General features: G+C 36.6%; 2 protein-coding genes across 3 annotated transcripts; one reads left to right on the top strand and one right to left on the bottom strand.

Annotated features, from left to right (window-relative positions):
* Positions 1-102: 102 nt before the first annotated feature.
* Positions 103-10,007, bottom strand: LOC132157186 (methionine aminopeptidase 1-like). Its single transcript, XM_059566411.1, has 11 exons — positions 9,877-10,007; positions 7,887-7,938; positions 7,662-7,771; positions 7,485-7,545; positions 4,157-4,248; positions 3,754-3,837; positions 3,031-3,169; positions 2,157-2,288; positions 1,820-1,963; positions 1,643-1,708; positions 103-1,143 (listed from the first exon to the last, which is right to left on the bottom strand). The coding sequence occupies exons 1-11, from the start codon at positions 9,988-9,990 to the stop codon at positions 977-979; spliced, it is 1,161 nt and encodes a 386-aa protein (XP_059422394.1). The 5' UTR covers positions 9,991-10,007; the 3' UTR covers positions 103-976.
* On the top strand, positions 9,969-17,163 carry lrit3b (leucine-rich repeat, immunoglobulin-like and transmembrane domains 3b). 2 transcript variants are annotated; one of them, XM_059566410.1, is made up of 6 exons: positions 9,969-10,102; positions 11,906-12,008; positions 12,325-12,779; positions 13,841-14,146; positions 16,389-16,451; positions 16,666-17,163. In XM_059566410.1, the coding sequence occupies exons 1-6, from the start codon at positions 10,090-10,092 to the stop codon at positions 17,112-17,114; spliced, it is 1,389 nt and encodes a 462-aa protein (XP_059422393.1). In that variant the 5' UTR covers positions 9,969-10,089; the 3' UTR covers positions 17,115-17,163. The 2 variants fall into 2 exon arrangements, with proteins under 2 accessions (XP_059422393.1, XP_059422392.1); XM_059566409.1 differs by lacking the exon at positions 9,969-10,102 and having other exon boundaries at positions 11,884-12,008.
* The last annotated feature ends 727 nt before the right edge of the window (positions 17,164-17,890 follow it).

A 17,890-nucleotide genomic window follows, 5' to 3' on the forward strand; every position in this document is an offset into this window, starting at 1 on the left:
TCAGCTACTTTCATAAGTCATTGTTTAAATTTCATTCCTTTGTATTGATTGACAGATGTTTGGCATTTGTTGTACACACACACCAAAAAAAAAAAAACACAATAAAGAAGAAAATATACTTTAATTCAGCTTGAATCCTGAAACACTGAAACAGATTTCAAGAGACGCGTCAAACAGACAATGAGGCCTGCATCACTTTCACATTGCTCTTTAAGTGGTATTAAACGACCAAAGACAAACAAAAATCATCTTTTCGTTGACTATGGATGACTGCAGTAAAAGGACATTTCAGAAAGTCCATCAAACAGGTGAAACATAATTAAACCATTGTACTTAGCCTAATGTTTTTTTAGATGTTCATAGACAGTCACTCATACAAGATCGATTTAATTGGACCTTATGAACACTGGTAGAAGTTCATGAAAAACATTTGTACAATGTTCAATAATGTTACGAGGCACTCTTTCAGCTGTAAAGAGTTTTATATATCAATCATCATCTGATGAGATTTGGAGAGACTCCAGTGTTTTATCACATACACTTGACTCATTGCATCTCGAACCCCAACAAAACAAACATGGTACATTGCAACAAGCCAAGGCATACAAACACACTGAAGCAGACTGAGACAGCAGACCTCACACAGCCGACACACTCTCTCAAACACACAGGTGCGCACACACAAAACCACTCACACAGATACCACTGCTGTGAAGACAGAGTGTGGCGGCACTGTAACCAGGTTAAAGGCCAGTGCCTTTGTATTTACTCGGATCCAAGCTGATTAATGTGACTGTCAGGTGACACATTCAGAAGTAAACAAATCTCTATCTCCTGCCCAAATCCACTGTCACGGCCACATGGCCAATCATCTCCTGCCCAACAGAGAACCACTGTGTGATTGGCTGATTGGTGATAAGGGGCGGAGCTGTTGTATCCTCCACTGCAGAATAGGGCTGATATGACCCCAATCATTCTACATTTGGGACAGGAAGTGAGCACGGCCATTATCCTCGAGACGACACGTGAGGATATCACAGCCTGTCTCTGTCACGAGGAGCGTGTGCTCAAACTGGGCCGAGCGTTTACCGTCACGAGTGACTGCAGTCCAGCCATCTGGCCACGTCTCATCCTGCCAGCCACCTGCACAGAGCAAAGACTCTTAAATAAGCAGTTGATTACAATGCTTAATCTCATCAAAACTCACATTTTTATAGTTAATAGTATCTGTTAACAGAAGAAAAGAACCGTTTGATATATTTTAAAATGGAATTTATTCCTATAATGCAAAGCTGAATTTTCAGCAACATTACTCCAGTCCTCAGTGTCACATGATCCTTCATAACTCATATTAATATGCTGATTTGCTGCTCAAGACACAATTCTTATCATTATCAATACTGAAAACATTTAAGTGGCTTAATATTATTTAATATCTTAAATATCTTTTCAGGTGTCTTTGCTAAATAAGAGTAATGATTTCTTACAAAATAAAAATCTTACTGTCCCCAAAGCTTTAAGGGGAAGTGTAAATGAACCAACCAATCACGTTGGAATGCATTAACTATAAAAGAAAAACATTCTTAACAATAAGTACACAATTTGGATGGATATGAAAATAATTTTGTGATTTGTCTCTAACCTTCGCAGATCATGGGCTCAATAGTAAATACATGACCAGGTTTCATCACTCCTACTGCTTTATTCTCTGCAGAAATACATAAAACAAGGACAGTTCAAGCTTATTGAGTGTTTGCACTCTCTGCAGTTTCGATTACATCACAGTGTGCAATGCTTGTATCATTCAGACACTACTCACTGGCATAGTGTGGCACGTTTGGTGCCGTGTGGAACAGTTTGTGAATGCCATGTCCACAGTAGCTCCGTACCACAGAGAAACCGTTAGCCTGCGCGTGTTTCTGGATGATGTTTCCCAGCTCACGATAGCGGATACCAGGCTTCACTAGACACAAGACAGAAACAAGCTTCTTCAGATCTCAACACAGATATCCCTCTGTGCAAGTCTGCCCTCTAAAGATCATTAGTGTACATCACATCAGACAAACATACTGTACTATATCATGTAGGCCAAATGTCGAACTCGTACAATTTTAATTTTAATTGTTATAGTTGTTTGCATGTGCTTTCATACTCACCAGACTCAATGGCTTGCATAAGACATTCATAAGTGGTCTGAACCAATCTCTTGGCTCCCTCATCCACTTCACCCACAAAAAAGGTTTCATTCAAATCTCCATGGCAACCATTGTAGTAAACTGTTATGTCGACTGCAGAAAAAATGAATATGTAACATTTAGTGCAATTTACCTTAAGACTGAAGATTTATTTTCTGCATTTGTTACACAGAACTCTGTAAAAAAACTACACAAACAGACAAAATGATAGGATTATGCTTTCAGCTAATATTTGAACCAAAGTACCCTGCATTTAACAGAAATCCATTCCACAGACTTTAACACTCTGTGCAAAGCACAAAAAAAAAAAAGCTGCAGATTCCATCTGGTTCTGGATACTGCCTTCAGCGTAAGGTCTGTTCAGTGTCAATTTGACATCAGATGTAAATAGAAGCAGTTCTCTGTGCTGTAGCCTATGATATTTAAATTAAGGTGATCGATGACAAAACACGTAGCTAGGACTAAAGAAATCTACATGTCACTGGTCATTTGTTTCGTTTACTTATTATGGCATTAACAAGAATAAATAGCTTTAATAATATGGCATTTTAACTACTGGACTTAAAATGAGCGGAAGGAAAAAACATCATTCTGGACAGAGCTCTGCAAGAACAAGCCAATGCATCCACAGAAATGTGAACATGTGGAAAAATCAGTCACGCACAAATGTCGAATGTCCAGTGAATGTTTATCTGACATCTTGACTAACTGAAATATGAAATACAATGTCAATTTAGAGGGAGGGTGATTCTATCCCTTTAAAACAGCCTACTTGAGAGTAAAGCCAGCCAGATGCATTCATATACTATATGTTCAAATGTATGTCAATACATACTGTTCAGTATGTCCCCCTCCTGGAGTGGACGGTGGTCAGGGATCCCATGACAGATGACTTCATTGACAGAAGTGCAGCAGGACTTGGGAAAGTTGTAGTAGTTCAGAGGTGAGGGATAGCAGTTCCTCGCTGTGCATGCCTTAACCAACAAAAATGGACAAATCCTTTGGCATTAGCATCAACATTTATACAGGCTTTCCTACTCAAATGACAGTGACAGTAGAATTCACAAGAAATAAATGCATACTGTCAAAAACAGCTGTCAAACAATTGTAAAAAACTGGATCCAGAAGGAAACTCCAACATGAAACATGACATTTACAGCAGTGGTTCTCAACCAGGGGTCCACAAGGAGGCCTCGGCAAACATCCAAGAGGACCCCCAAGATTTCTTAAAATTATTTAAATTAGTTATATTAACAATCTTAATAAAAATGCTTAAAAATGCTAAAACAAAGATAACAACAAGGCAACGAGTTTTTACTATAACAAAAGTACCAAATGTACAGCTTAAATAGGAGGAACTCTTGGACAAAGAGGGCCTTGGATTCAAAGAGAACCACTGATTTAGAACAAATAATAATAGATAAATAAAATGTAATGTGAAATACATAAGAAATTTCACATTTCCCTTAGATAACCTATATTTAAACGTTCTTCTCTGATCAGACTGCTAATTTGTAAAATGTAGATAAGAAAAAGAAAAAATGCTGTGAAATTTTACCAAATGCACCGCATGGTCGATCTCCTCTGTCGTCACTCCAGGTTTCACCATCATGGCAGCAATGTCAAGGACTTCTCGAGCCAGCTGAAGGAAACAAACATTGTCTTTATATTTACCAATTCAAATGTCTTTTGTTTACTTGTGCTCATCAGAGACTTGACAGGCTGCCATTCCACTAGACAATATTTCAGCATATTTATCATATGTGACCAAGTGTTTTTCTGGGGTTCTCTTAACTAAAATCTGAAATTAGAAACTAGTGGCAGAACAAATTGTGGCAGAACAACTGTGTTTAAATAGAGGCAGAAAATGGCTTTTGCAACACCCAAAATACCAGCTGTTGCATTTCAATTATTATTCTTTACACAAAGGTATCAAGTGTGAAGTTATGATGTTGGATTACCTTGCAGACAACTCTCATGCCCTCAATCTCTTCAGCATTGAGGATCTTAATCTGAGACGTCCCTTTCATGGTCTGCTCTGACTCTGACATTCCTGCAAGCAGTGATGAATTGGTGAATTGATGAGCAGTGAAATATGCAGATACCCATCTACCCACAAAAGCATCTTACTATCACTCAAATATATGGACTAGCTCTGCCTACTGACCTTCACCACAACAGAATCTCAACAGCATGGTCTCCAGTCAGCTAATGAGGACAACACAACCACTTCTTACAGATAGAAACACACACGCACGCACACGGTCGCTGATCCAGTGAGGTCTGGGACATGACAGTTTGGCAATGACGTAAATCACAGACACTTCCTGCAAGGGCTGGGCGATATGACTATATATCGTGTGGCATTGAAGATAAGAGATTTTATATATTGTACCAATCAAAGGCTTACAATAATTATGATTTTTTTTATGTTATTGAAATAATACTCATGCCCTCATCATAAGAGACTTATTGTCTATTATAAAAAGTAATTTATTCCTGAGCTGAATTTTCAGCATCATTACTCCAGTCTTTAGTGTCACAAGATCCTTCAGAAATCATTCTAATATGCTGATTTGCGTCTTAAGTAGCATTTCTTATTATTATCAATGTTGAAAACAGTTTTTGCTGCACTACCACTGGAAAAAATTGAATACTTTTATTTAGCAAGGATGCTAAATTTATCACAAGTTTCCTTAAAATTATAAGGCAGCACTACGGTTTTAAATATTGATAATAAATTAAGCACCAAATAAGTATATTAAAAAGATTTCTGAAAGATCACATGACACACATGAATGAAAATTCAGCTATCACAGTAATAAATGACTTTTTAAAATGCATTCAAACAGAAAACAGCTATTTTAAATGGTTATAATATTTAACAAAATTGCTGGTTTTTTTTTTACTATATTTAACAAATGCAGCCTTGGTAAGTATTCAGAAACATCAAAATATCTCAATTATTCCAAACTTTTGACCTGCGGTGTACCATTTGCACCGAGGTGGACACATTTGCATTGTTGTCAATTGGCACAACTGCTTTATTTACACTGAAAGCAGTAAAGGAATTTAGAGTAATGCAAAAAGACGGAGCAGGATGTGCAAAAAATTTATAAATAGGCTAAATAAAACAAGGGAAAGTAACGCAAGCCAAATTTTAATTTCCAACAAAAATGGATACAAATACAACAATGGTCATATCACCCAACTCTAGCCCCACCTGATTAACGACATCAGCCATGCAGAAACAGACAGAGCCATGCTACTACACAGACACACTCATACACCCACTGCGGAGCAAACCACTCCCTGTAATACTGTTAAAACAAGAGGACATCACCGGCCGGACACACGTGGGAAGCGGCGGGACTTCGTACCTGCCAACAACCCAACCTCTGCAGCTGCAGAGAGCGAGAGAAGAGCTTCAGACACACACTGCAGCAGCCCACCCCCAACACACACACACACACACACACACAGGTAAATGGAAACGTTTATAAGGTGACTTCAGGACCATCACACACACGCTCTTACTAAGAAGTCCTAAAGATACACACTCACTCCTGACTTAGCCTTTGGATGCTTTTGAAGACATTAGGCTTTTCAATAGTATAGTATATATTTATTTAATGCCATGTCAGCATCTATGGCTATTTTCATGGCAAAAACCATTAAAAAAAATACAAGATTAACAAATAGAATAAAAACCAGCAAACAAACAAACAAATTATATTACACAACATTTTTTTTTTACAGTAACACATGCTAAACATTCTAAAACTTTTCTGGCTTTTTCAACACTTCACTCTTCTACTGTTTGAGAGCCGGGGCCCGGAGACTCACGGATGAGCTAATAACAAAGGAATGAAAGGCTGGAACTACTGGAGACTAATAGCAACTAACCACCACCATAACGGTTACTTACGGGAAGACTCTGCAGCATCCGTTAATGGAGAACAAATGAGCATTTATTCACAAAACAGTGATTCATGAGAGATGCTTCTATGCTATAAGAAAAAAAAGGGTTTGTGCAATCGCTCTTCTATTCAAAGACACGTGTATTATTTAAAATATCCTTTACAAGCCCCCCAAAAAGTATTCAGACACTTAAGTCACACAAACATCTATGCATTTCACTGCAATAAATATAACCTTCTCTAAGAGCTTCACATTTTACACAGTTCACAGACACACTAACAGAGTAACTAGCAGGTTAGTGATAATCTCTTAAATATATATATATATATATATATATATATATATATATATATATATATATATATATATATTTATACACTGTGTAAAGTCTGTAGTTAGTAAGATTTTTAATACTTTAATTCAGTAGAGTGAAATGGCAATAAAGACATTTACAATGTTAGAGAAGATTTTTGTGTAAAAATAAATTGTGGTTTTTTTTTCTAATCATTTATTTAAAAAAGTATCACTGTTTCCACAAAACTATTAAGCAATACTGTTTTCAACATTAATTATAAGAATTGATTGAGTTGCAAATCATCACATTAGAATGATTTCTGAGGAATCATGTGACAATGCCTGTTGAAAATTCAGCTTTATACCACAGGAATAAATTATATTTTAACATACCTAAAAATAAAAATGAATTCTCAAAATCTAATAATATTTCACAATAGTGCGGTTTTTAATTTTACTTCTTAAAGGTTTGATTTGCTTAATTCTGAAAAGATAAGGACAACAAAAACACTTTCACAAACAAATGACCAAAGCTCCTCAGGTTTAACCTAGTCCTAATTAAATAGGACTTCAGGAAAATCATGCAGTAGGTGTGGATTATGCATATCCAACTAACCAAATAAAACTTTTTAGGCCTCTTTTTATAATCTAATGATTATAAGAGCATTAATCTCCAAATAATAAGGATGATAAAGATGCACCAACGACATGCCAAACAAACTTAAGAGTTTTCTGTAAACAAAGGTTATTCTTGCACATCTTCATGAAACTGTGGTTGATCTGGTCAGACGTGTGCTACTGCAGCAAACACTCCTCCATTTAAAATCAAACAGCACTTCAGCTGATGAGAAGGAGGCCATTAGTTTAAAAGCTTGTATGTCAGTGGGCCATTTCAAGGCTCAAAAGTTTAAACTTCACACAGGAGTAATAATGAACAGGGCAGTCTGTTAGAAAAGTGCAATGCCTCAAATAAAGGGCATGGAGCAAGAAAGCTAGTCCAGTTGACAGCGGCTGATCAGTGCATAATTTACATAATGAGGTCTAAATTATGTGTGAGGGGATTTGCAATCATACCCAAAGGATGATCTGCATAGTCTGGTCTCTGGATGTTGCTGGGAACAAGCCGCATGGGAGTCTGAAAACATGTAGAAAAAGGAAGAAACTAACTGTTTGAATGCAGAAACTTGTTTTGTTCTATGCTGATGTATGTGTGCTGTAATTATCACGCAGTCAATGTTCATGCCTCCTTACCAGTGGATAGTGGGGTCGCAGTTTACCAGTGTATCTGTACCCGTGCCACGGGTCTGTGTTGATTTCTTTCTCCACACAGTTCTTTCCCTCATCTTTTATTTTGTCCTCCTCTGCAAAAGAAAAGCCAGATATTAATGATAGACATGATTTGTATTCCACATACAAAATGCAAATTCAGAACTGAACATCACTCAACATTGAGAGTGAATAAAACACACTACATACTTGCTTTTTTGTGGAGCAGTTTGTGGGTGGCCCAGCTGCCTTTGAAACATTCCTAAAAACAAACAAAACTCAAGTTATTACTCGCACAACGTCAATTCTTAAAGAGACCATAAAACGTAATGTCTGTTAGCTTTGAGGCATGTATATGTTAGTGTACAAAGTTACACTACTGTTCAAAAGCTTTCTGAATGAAAATATTCCTTTGATGGAACAAGGATGCACTCAAGACAAGACACAATAATTACATTAAAAATGCTAAAAAAAGATTTCTATTTCAAATCTTTTTTTACCTTTCTATCATCAAAGAATCCTGAAAGGATAGCACAGTTTCTACACAAAGATATTAGCAGCAAATCAGCATATTATAATGAAGGATCATGTTAAACTGGAATAATGACTGCTGAAAATTTAGCTTTGCCATCACAGGAATACATGATATTTGAACATATAATTAAAGAGAAAAGTTATTTTTAATTATAACAGCACTTCATTAATAATATTACTGTTTATAGTATTTTTGATGAAATATATGTAGCCTTGGTGAACATAACAGACTTCTCCAAAAATAGTAAAACTCTTACCAACACCAAACTTTTGAACAGTGTATATTTTAGCATCTGTTAATACTTAATTTCTATTAATTAAAATTTGACACACTCTTTAAATTTGATGATGATCTTGAAACAAATGCAAAAAGTCTACTTAATAAATAAGCAATAAATCGAGGTTCACACTTGTAATGTTAATTAACGATTATTGGTTATTTTCAAAAAAGACAGAAACCTTTCCATCTCTGACTTCCTATTTAAATAGGAAGTACATAAACATACTTGAAGCATATACTTTAGCACAATTACAAGGAATTTCACATAATACTTCAAAAACCTCGGCACCATTTTACAGTATCACACGGATAGCTTGCTCAAATATAAAAATACTCATGTATGACTTTTATCTGTGGAACATAAAACAGGATATTCTCAAGAATGTCGGTGGCCAAACTATACTGAACACAATTTACTTGCAATTTATGAAATGTATGAAACACAAAAGTGTTCCACAGAAGAGAGAAATTCATTCAGGTCTAGAATTATATGAGGGTGAGTTACAACAGCTCATCTAATTAGGGCGAGAGTTTGAATCAGATGGAATTGGTGGAAATGTCAAATCAGATATATTGGGCTTGGCAGCGCCCTGTCATCAAATCAGCCTCTCAACCCAGCAAGCAGGACAGCAGATCTGCCCTGCAACATGTGCTCGAGTCCAGAGAGGCGTCTCAAATGTAATGAGCTGTCTACCTAGACAGCATTTTTGAGCGTATGCCTCAAAAAACCCATATGATGGCCAAAATGCTGTCCATGTAGACATTTAAAAAATATTGGGCACTTGTAGATTTTGTCTCAAAGCAGAGTGAGCTACCAAACTAGACAGCCTTTTTGACAATCATGAGCAAGTGACTCATAAAACACTTATGATGTCCACAATGCTGTCTATACAGGCAGCTCACTAAGGTTTGAAACACACCCAGGCTAGGAGTGCCTAGCAAAATCACACGAAAATGAAAAGAGCTACATTTTCTTACAGGCTGCACCGATTTATGCATAGTTTTGCCCTAAATCTTTAGAAATTTAGAAATAAAATAAGTAAAGGGTTAATGTGATGATTTGACAACTGAGCAGCACGCGAGCCACGTTGAGCTGAAGTCATTTAAAGCACGCTGAGCAAAGAAACCGCTTGCAAATTACATTTCCACTCCGTGTTTAAGGGTTAAACATCTCAGACAAATCTGTCATCCAGAAAATCATCACGCACAATACTTTGATGTAAACGTCAAAGCTCAGAGTAAGGTTTAAAGTGTCTGTTTGTGATGTAAGGCAGCTAATGTTAGCTAGCTAACGCTGAGCTCAGTCTCGTAGGCCGGCAGCGTGACATGAGCGAGAGACCCAGAGTGCTTCGCTTGTTTCTTAAACCAAAAGTGTCAGAGCTTCACCTGAGAGCAAAAGTATGAGCCTTGAATTCCGAGTTTGATGCAGGTGGGACACTGTAGCTTCGCTTCGCTGCGGCAGCCCTCCGTCTCGCACTCCCGTGTCTCCACCGCCGCCATTCTGCTGCTGCTGTCGGTCAGAGAGAGAGAGAGCGCTGCTGTCTGCTGCTGCAGTCATCTGAGAGCAGAGGGAGGGACTCCAACACCACCTTGTGAATCATGGCAGGATGGAGTATGTATTTATCTATCTATCTTTTTAATTTACCTTATTGTAGCCACAATTATTGAGCAGGCGAAACTGGGAAGTTAGTTAGACTATTTCTTCTGGGCAAACGGAAAAAAGTTCCACAAGAAACCGAAGCATCAAGGTAGTTACCAAGCAACGCAGACCGAAAGCCGGAGTGGAGCTCTGTATATAAGTGGAGCGGAGCGGCAGAGAGAGTTCTTCAACTCCGCTGAAAGCGCTCTGTGATCACGCCGCCGTGGCTCCACCCCGGGGTTTTTCCCTTCCCAGACCCCATAGCGAGAGAAACCCAACTCTGAGCAACGCGGACGCGGACCTTCTCTCTACGGGTAGTTTTTGAGAGATGCGAATCTTTCTGTATCAACTGAAGCATTTTTTTTTTTTAATATTTACTATTTCTAAGCGCTCGAAACACAACTGACTAGCAGCACCTGCTGATCAAAATGCAACAAAAACCCAAGCAAGACAGCTTTCACAAACCAATCACAAATGTTTTCATGAAAGCGTAATCTATTAAATGTAATATGAAATATCATTAAATATCAAGGTTCTGTAAATTTTGTTTTGTTTTATTAAGTGTAGCCTATAGTGATTGCATTATGTTATTGGGCAGGGCTTGGCAGTTTAATTAGAAGCATTTGCAATTAGATTTATATAACAGCATTCCCCTTTTCGAATTATGTATATATACATAATACACAAACTGTATTATACAGACATCAGTAGCATTATTAATTACATCAATTATTTTGAAAAATGTAACTTGCATTATAAAACTGACCCGAGATCAGTTAAATCAGGCACTCGTTTACAGGTTTAACTGATCAATGCAATCTAGTGACAAATTCTATTATATTTTATTACACCATAGATTGGTTTTAGAGGCATTTAAGTTGTAAGAGTTCCTTAAAGAATTCAATATACGTACATCATATCTTTCTGGAAAAAAGTTATAAAAAAAATTATAATTTTCTTTGAAATTTACATTTATAAATCTAGAATTTAGCATGAAACCGTAACAATTAATTATAAATTTAATTTGAAAGGGTCTGCTTTCAAAAGAGTCAACAGAAAGCACAAGTTTCAACTGACACAAAAGTATTTTAATAAAATTTGAAAAGTCAATCCAAAACAGAATTTAGACATTTTTTGAATCCAACATTCTGTACTTTAAGATGTAACAAAGAGCAGTTTTTAAGAATCATGTGATTTGACCCACAGGTTTGAAACAAGCTCCAAACCATTGATTAAAAACAAAATAAACATGTTTTGAAGCTTCACAAAGCAGACTTTGAAAAAGGCCCATCTCTACAGGCCAAATTATACAAATTACTCTGCTTCCATTTCCATTCATGAGAGAAAACTATATATTTATAATTAAAGATGGAATAATTAATGCAATCAAAGTGATAGATATGCAAACTTGCATTGTGAAATTTATGTGTAGCTTTATCCAATTTGCTACTGTATCAGTGAATTAAATAAGTTAAGCATTATCAGCCACCTGCACTATATACACATATTCTTTAAATTTAATAGAGTAATTTTCCACCGTACTTCTATTTTTATTGTAATACATCAGTACCAGGGCATGTTTCTCTTTACTACACTGACTATAGGTGTTGATCTGCTCCTCACCACAGTAATCTGAACTAATCCTTTTAGCGTTTGTCTTAATCTACGGCAGTATTTGGGAATGTCACAGACAGAGAGTGGTACTTCTTTCCTGGAACAGAAGCATGTGGGATGCTTTATGTGTCTCTAAAGCGATGCATCCACTTCTGTATGCAGACCTTACTTTGTGCTTGGCTTTGGTGGTCTGTGCACAGAATCCATCATGTCCGTCTCTGTGCACCTGTGTGCTCCATGGTCACAGCAATGGCAAGGGACTCAGGTACAGTCATATGGGTTATCTTATCTGTAATCTTTTTTTGCTTGGTTAAGTCTGTGCTCCTGGCTTCTTCCATCCACACACTCTCGCCTCCAATCTCTTGTTGTTTTGTTACTATTTTTCGCAGTGTGCCATTAGTCAGGTCAGGTGTATTTGTAAGTTGTAGATTTTTAACTGCATTGACACTATTGAAAATGTGAAAAATTAATGCAGCAAATTTCTTTATATTAACTGTACATTGGGCATTATTTTTAAGGACTTTTCGATTTGTATATAACAATGTGATGGGCATTAAAAATTAAATTCATGTTTTCCTTAGAACTGTGCTCTGTAAAAACCCAACCTTGGCTGCCATTCCAGTAGATCTGCCAAGCGATGCAGTCAAGTTTCGTCTAGAGCGCACCTCTGTTTCCAGGATCTTCAGAGGTGCTTTCTCTGCCATGCCAGAACTGCTGTATTTGTGGCTTACATATAACTCCATCACTGTTCTTCATCCAAGGAGTTTCACAAACCTGTCTTTCCTTCATGAGTTACGACTGGATGGGAACCTCCTCTCCTCCTTCCCCTGGGAGGGACTCAAGGATGTGCCCCGCCTCCGAACTCTTGGACTGCACAACAACCGTCTGGCACGAATCCCTCCCCTGGCCGCGCGTTACCTTGCCAATGTGACTTACCTGGACCTCTCGAGCAACAGGCTGAGCACCCTGCCTAATGATCTGACTGCTCTCTGGCCGTTCAGTGACAGCACTCAGACCCAGCGCTCAGTGGTTTTAGGTGAAACACCACACTGTAGATCATTTGTTTGGATGATAACTAAAATGAAAAAAAGCAAATGTAAGTCACTGATAACTAGATAACCTACTGCTTGTGAGTGATCTACAAATAGCATATGCTACTGGCGACAATATGAGGTACTTTACAGTGGGGTTCAAAGGTGTATCAACTAAGACTCTTATTTTGCAGTTTATATTAAATATTAAAAGTTGTTTTTGTTTTTTAAAGTAAAACATTGTTAGTATAATACTTAAAATCAATTAATAATTAAAAAAATATACAATTAAAAAAATTTCTAATTTAGGTGTGTTGTATCTTATTCTTCAATATTTAATTTAAACAGATTTGAACTATTTCTCATTCATTCTACATCTTTGTTTTTAACAATGTCCTAAAATCTTAATTTAAAGGAATGGTTCACCCAAGATGAAGTTCTGTCATCATTTACTCATCCTCATGTTATTCCTGCCTTGCTTTACTTACTTACTTCTGCAGGACAGGAAGATATTTAAAAAAAATTCAAAAACCCTCTTCCTTCTCAAAAATATCTTCTTTTATGTTCCACAAAAGAAATAAAGTCATACAGTTTTGGGGTAAAAACTATCCCTTTTAACTAAATTTCGGATCCGAGATTTTCTGTGGTTTCTGAAATTTGGATCCAGCTGTTTTTAGTGAGCCAGTTTTTTTTATTTGAACATATAACATATTACAATCTAGTAAACACACCCTGATTGGCTCTCACAAAATTAATCGACAAGTTGTTCACACTCATGCACACAGACACTGCCAAAGTCAGTGAAACCAAATTAAGTCATGAATGTCTCATGGCAATTAAATATTTACCCCACCTGACTGGTTCACACAAACACATACGTGATATCTAAGTGCGATCTGAGAGTCTTCAGCCTTTTGATGGCTCACTGCGTTCCTCCAGTGGAAACCAAAGCCCTGTACTCTGATTAGTCCAGTCATGCTGGAGAGAACTGATTATGTAATCAGTGTACACCTTTTTAGACCCAGTGTGTCATCACCCTCTCTCACCCTCTTCATCCTTTCTGCAGGTTTACAGGACAACCCCTGGGTGTGTGACTGTAGGCTTTCCACTTTGCTTGACATAAGTAAAGCCCCAGAAACTTCTCTGGTCCTGTTGGATCGATTCCTGACCTGTAGTGAACCGCCAGATCTTGCTGGAGTTCCCTTTCAGAGCGTGGAGCTCACTCGCTGCCGCAGGCCTTATGTGGTGACCTCTGCCACCAAGATCACAGCTCTACTGGGTAGCAATGTCCTATTTCGCTGTGAAGCTGCAGGACACCCGACCCCAACACTTATGTGGATCAAATCTGCTATACCCAACCTTTATAAACAAGGTATCTTCTTATATACTCATGTGGCATATTTTCATACACACCAGTGTTGTTATTGTTAACTAAAATTATTCCAAAAAAAAAAAACAAGAAATGTTACTTTGGCAACTAACTGAATAATGTATAATTAGAAACATAATATAATAAAAAACTAAATAAATAACAAAAGCACATAACAAAATGACCAAAATTAAAATTAAACCTGAAAATATAAAAATAATTCAAATGACTAATAAATACTAAATAAATTAGCAGTTGTATATAAATAATGGTTTTTAAATAAAAATCATGTATTTAAATATTTAAAATATTTTTGTTCATTGAAATTCAGATGAAATAAATAAAATATAAATCTTAGGTTTAAAAAACGTAAAAACCTAAAACAAAATTTTGATAACTAATATAAAATTTAAGGTACTAAAATTAAAGCTGAAATATAAATTAAAGCTAAGTAAAAATATTTAAAAGATCTTTTAAAAATGACAAAAGCATATAACAAAATTACTATCATTAAAATAAAAACTGAAAATATAAAATAAAAGCCACAACCCCAATTCAAGAGAAGTTTTGTAAAAAGCAAAAAAAAAAAGCTCTATAACTTTTAAGATAATATTTGAAGATTTTTCACTGACCAACGTAATTGTATTTTGTAAATATGAACAAATTTCTTTATTGACGGCTGCAACACATTAAAAAAAAAGTTGGGACAGAGGCAAAATAAAAGTGAAAAGGTTATAGAATATCCATGTTAAACTGTTTTGTTCACAGTAAGTAGGTTAACTGGTAATGGGTCAGGGTATCATGTCTGGGTATAAGAGAAGTATCTCAGTCTTTGCAAGCAAAGCTGGATCATGACTCATCACTTTGTGCCAAATTTCACAAAAGAAGTGTCAAACAAATAAAAAAATCATATTCCAAAGAGAGAAGAATTTCTCACAAGAATTTAGGTCTTTCACTAAGTACCTAACATTATATTGTGAAAAGATTCAGGGAATCCAGAGAAATCACAGTTCATGTAAGGCAAGGCAGGAAACCTCAGTTGAATGTGCTTGACCTTTGAGCCCTGCGATGGCATTGCATAAGAAACCATCGTGCTGCATGTGATAAATATGTGATAAATATAGCCACATGTGCTCAGGAGTACTTCAGAAAACTGCTGTCACTTAACACAGTCTGCTGCTGCATCAACAAATGCAACTTGAATATCTGTTACTCTAGGAGAAAGCTATACTTCAATTCTATGCCGGGTTCTCTGGTTCAAAGCTCATCTAAGATAGTCAAAAAGACAGTGAAAACGTTTGCTGTGCTCAGATGAGTCCACATTTCAACTTGTTTCTGGGAAAAATGGATTTCGAGTTCTCAGTCCCAAAGACCAAAGGGACCATCCAGACTTTCATTAGCAACTTCGCATATGTGCGAAGGTACTATGGACACGGAGGCATATATTGGGATTGTACAGAGAAATATACTGCCATCAATATGATGTCTTTCATTGGAAGTCCATGGTTATTAGATCAAGACAATGCCAGCTCTCATTCTGCATGTGCTACAACAGCGTGGTTTAGAGACAGAGAGAATGTGATAAGACTGGCCTGCCTGAAAATGTATGAAGGAGAATCAGACAACGATCTCAGACTACTGAGATTTGCTTGCAAAACTTTAACAATTAGTATCCTCAGTTCCCAAACTATGAAACTGTAACTAAAAGAAAGGTTGATGTGACACAGTAGTGTTAAATGTGTTTCTGTCCCTACTTTTTTGGAGCGTGTTGCAGCCATCAAAATCCAAACTTCATATTTCATATTTACAAAATGCATTTACGTTGGTCAGTGAAAACTTTGGAAATCTTTTCTTTGTACTTTTGTCAGTTACATAAAAGTTAAAGAGAATGAAAAAAATCAAAGATTCTTGATTTTATTGCATTTTACAAAATGTCCCAACTTCTCTGGATTTGGGGTTGTAATTCAAAATATTACAAAATACTACTGTATAATAGTATATAAATTATACCAAAATCATTAATAGATGATGCTGTCTCTTTCTGTACGTTTATCTTTTTTTTTTAGAAAAAATTTAAGACTTCAAATGTGAAACCTTTTTTCAGTTAAATGTTTCACTTAATTGTTATGCTGATATATATATATATATATATATATATATATATATAAGAAAAATAGTTTGCAAGTGACTTTCATGGATAATCTCAGAATTCTGGTCTTCAGTGTATATGTTCCTTTATTTTAAGGTTGTTGTAAGCAGATGCAAAGCCGCATGGACACTGAAAGATTGCCCAAAAAACTCTCTGGCTGTAAGTTACCATTAGAAATGTTCACACGTAAAATAATTAACTTTTTAGCCGTAGTATACTTAGTTTAAAACCTTTGTGTTTAAATATTATCTTACAAAGCACACTGGTGCTAATGTTTTACTAATTTATGAGCTAGTAAACTGTCACGTAAGTGAGTGTTATCTTCATTTATTTGATTTAATGTCTGATCACATAATCACTTCACTGCCTACAGATGTACAAGAATCTCCACGTGTGGGAATCCGCTGGTCAGCAGTCAGTCTGAATGGAATATCATATAACGATGCAGGAGAGTACCGGTGCAGAGCACAAAACATGGCAGGGATTTCAGAGGCCATTGTCAGTCTGAATGTGGTTGGGGTAATGGCTGAATATGCAGACTCCAAAAACTCTGACCAACAGCAAACAGCTGCAAAATCAAACAATACAAAGAGGAAGCCTAACCAGAAATCTAAGGCAATACCTTCTATGCTACCTCGAAACATGACTAGACCACTCTCCCCTCCAAAGAGAGTCATGAAAATCCCCAAAGCAAGCAGAGACAAAATGAAAAGAGACCGGACAGCTGTAAAAAACCTGCCACAGAGATACTTTTTAATTGCTTCTGAAAATCAACTGCAAAGAAGACAAAAACCTTATGTTTCCATGTCAATTCGAACCTGACACATTCAGATTATACATGTATATTTTCCGGAAGTTTCTTTTTTCACACGAATGATTTCCTCAACTGAGAATTTTTTTTATTTTATTTACTCAGCTATGACCACCAGATGGCAGCTCTGAGCTAATGATACTTCATGACAAGCTAGTGAACTGAAATTGTACTCTTGAAAAGTGTCAAAATTGATGTTCCCTCACATGAACCACTAGTCATATCAGTAATCTAATAAAAGTCACATACAGTACAGCAGTATTAGGTTAATTGATGACCTATTGTCATCCATTTGTGTATTGACAGGCTACATCAAGTATAGCCGTGTTTCCACGGCTGGAACTTTACCCAGGAACTATAGGGACTTTGGGCTGGTACTCAGTGTGTTTCCACCACAGGAACCAGTCTCTAAATAAAGTTCCTTTTGGGTAAAAAATGCCCCTCAGAAAGTCCATGGCCTGCTCGCGAGGTAGTACTTTTTCAAAGGTTCGTAACTCTCGTGGGCGGGACTTGGGCGCTAAACACGCAGATTGGTTGAGTTCATGCAGCATTGTGATTTCAACCACCATTTAACTTTTAATCATTTAACAATCATTTTCAAAATATTACTGTTATTGTTTCATAAAATGTAGTTTTAAAAGTATTCCATGCGAGAATGTAGTTATGTCGTGGCCACTGTATGAACCGACCATGTCATCTCCGAGGCACCGTAGTTCAAAACTCAAATCTGTGGGGTGATTTATAAAGACAGTGCCGATTTAAAAATGTGTTCCGCCAAATTTCGGAG

Source organism: Carassius carassius, chromosome 14 (assembly GCF_963082965.1).
Source record: "Carassius carassius chromosome 14, fCarCar2.1, whole genome shotgun sequence".
Classification (NCBI taxonomy): Eukaryota; Metazoa; Chordata; class Actinopteri; order Cypriniformes; family Cyprinidae; genus Carassius; species Carassius carassius.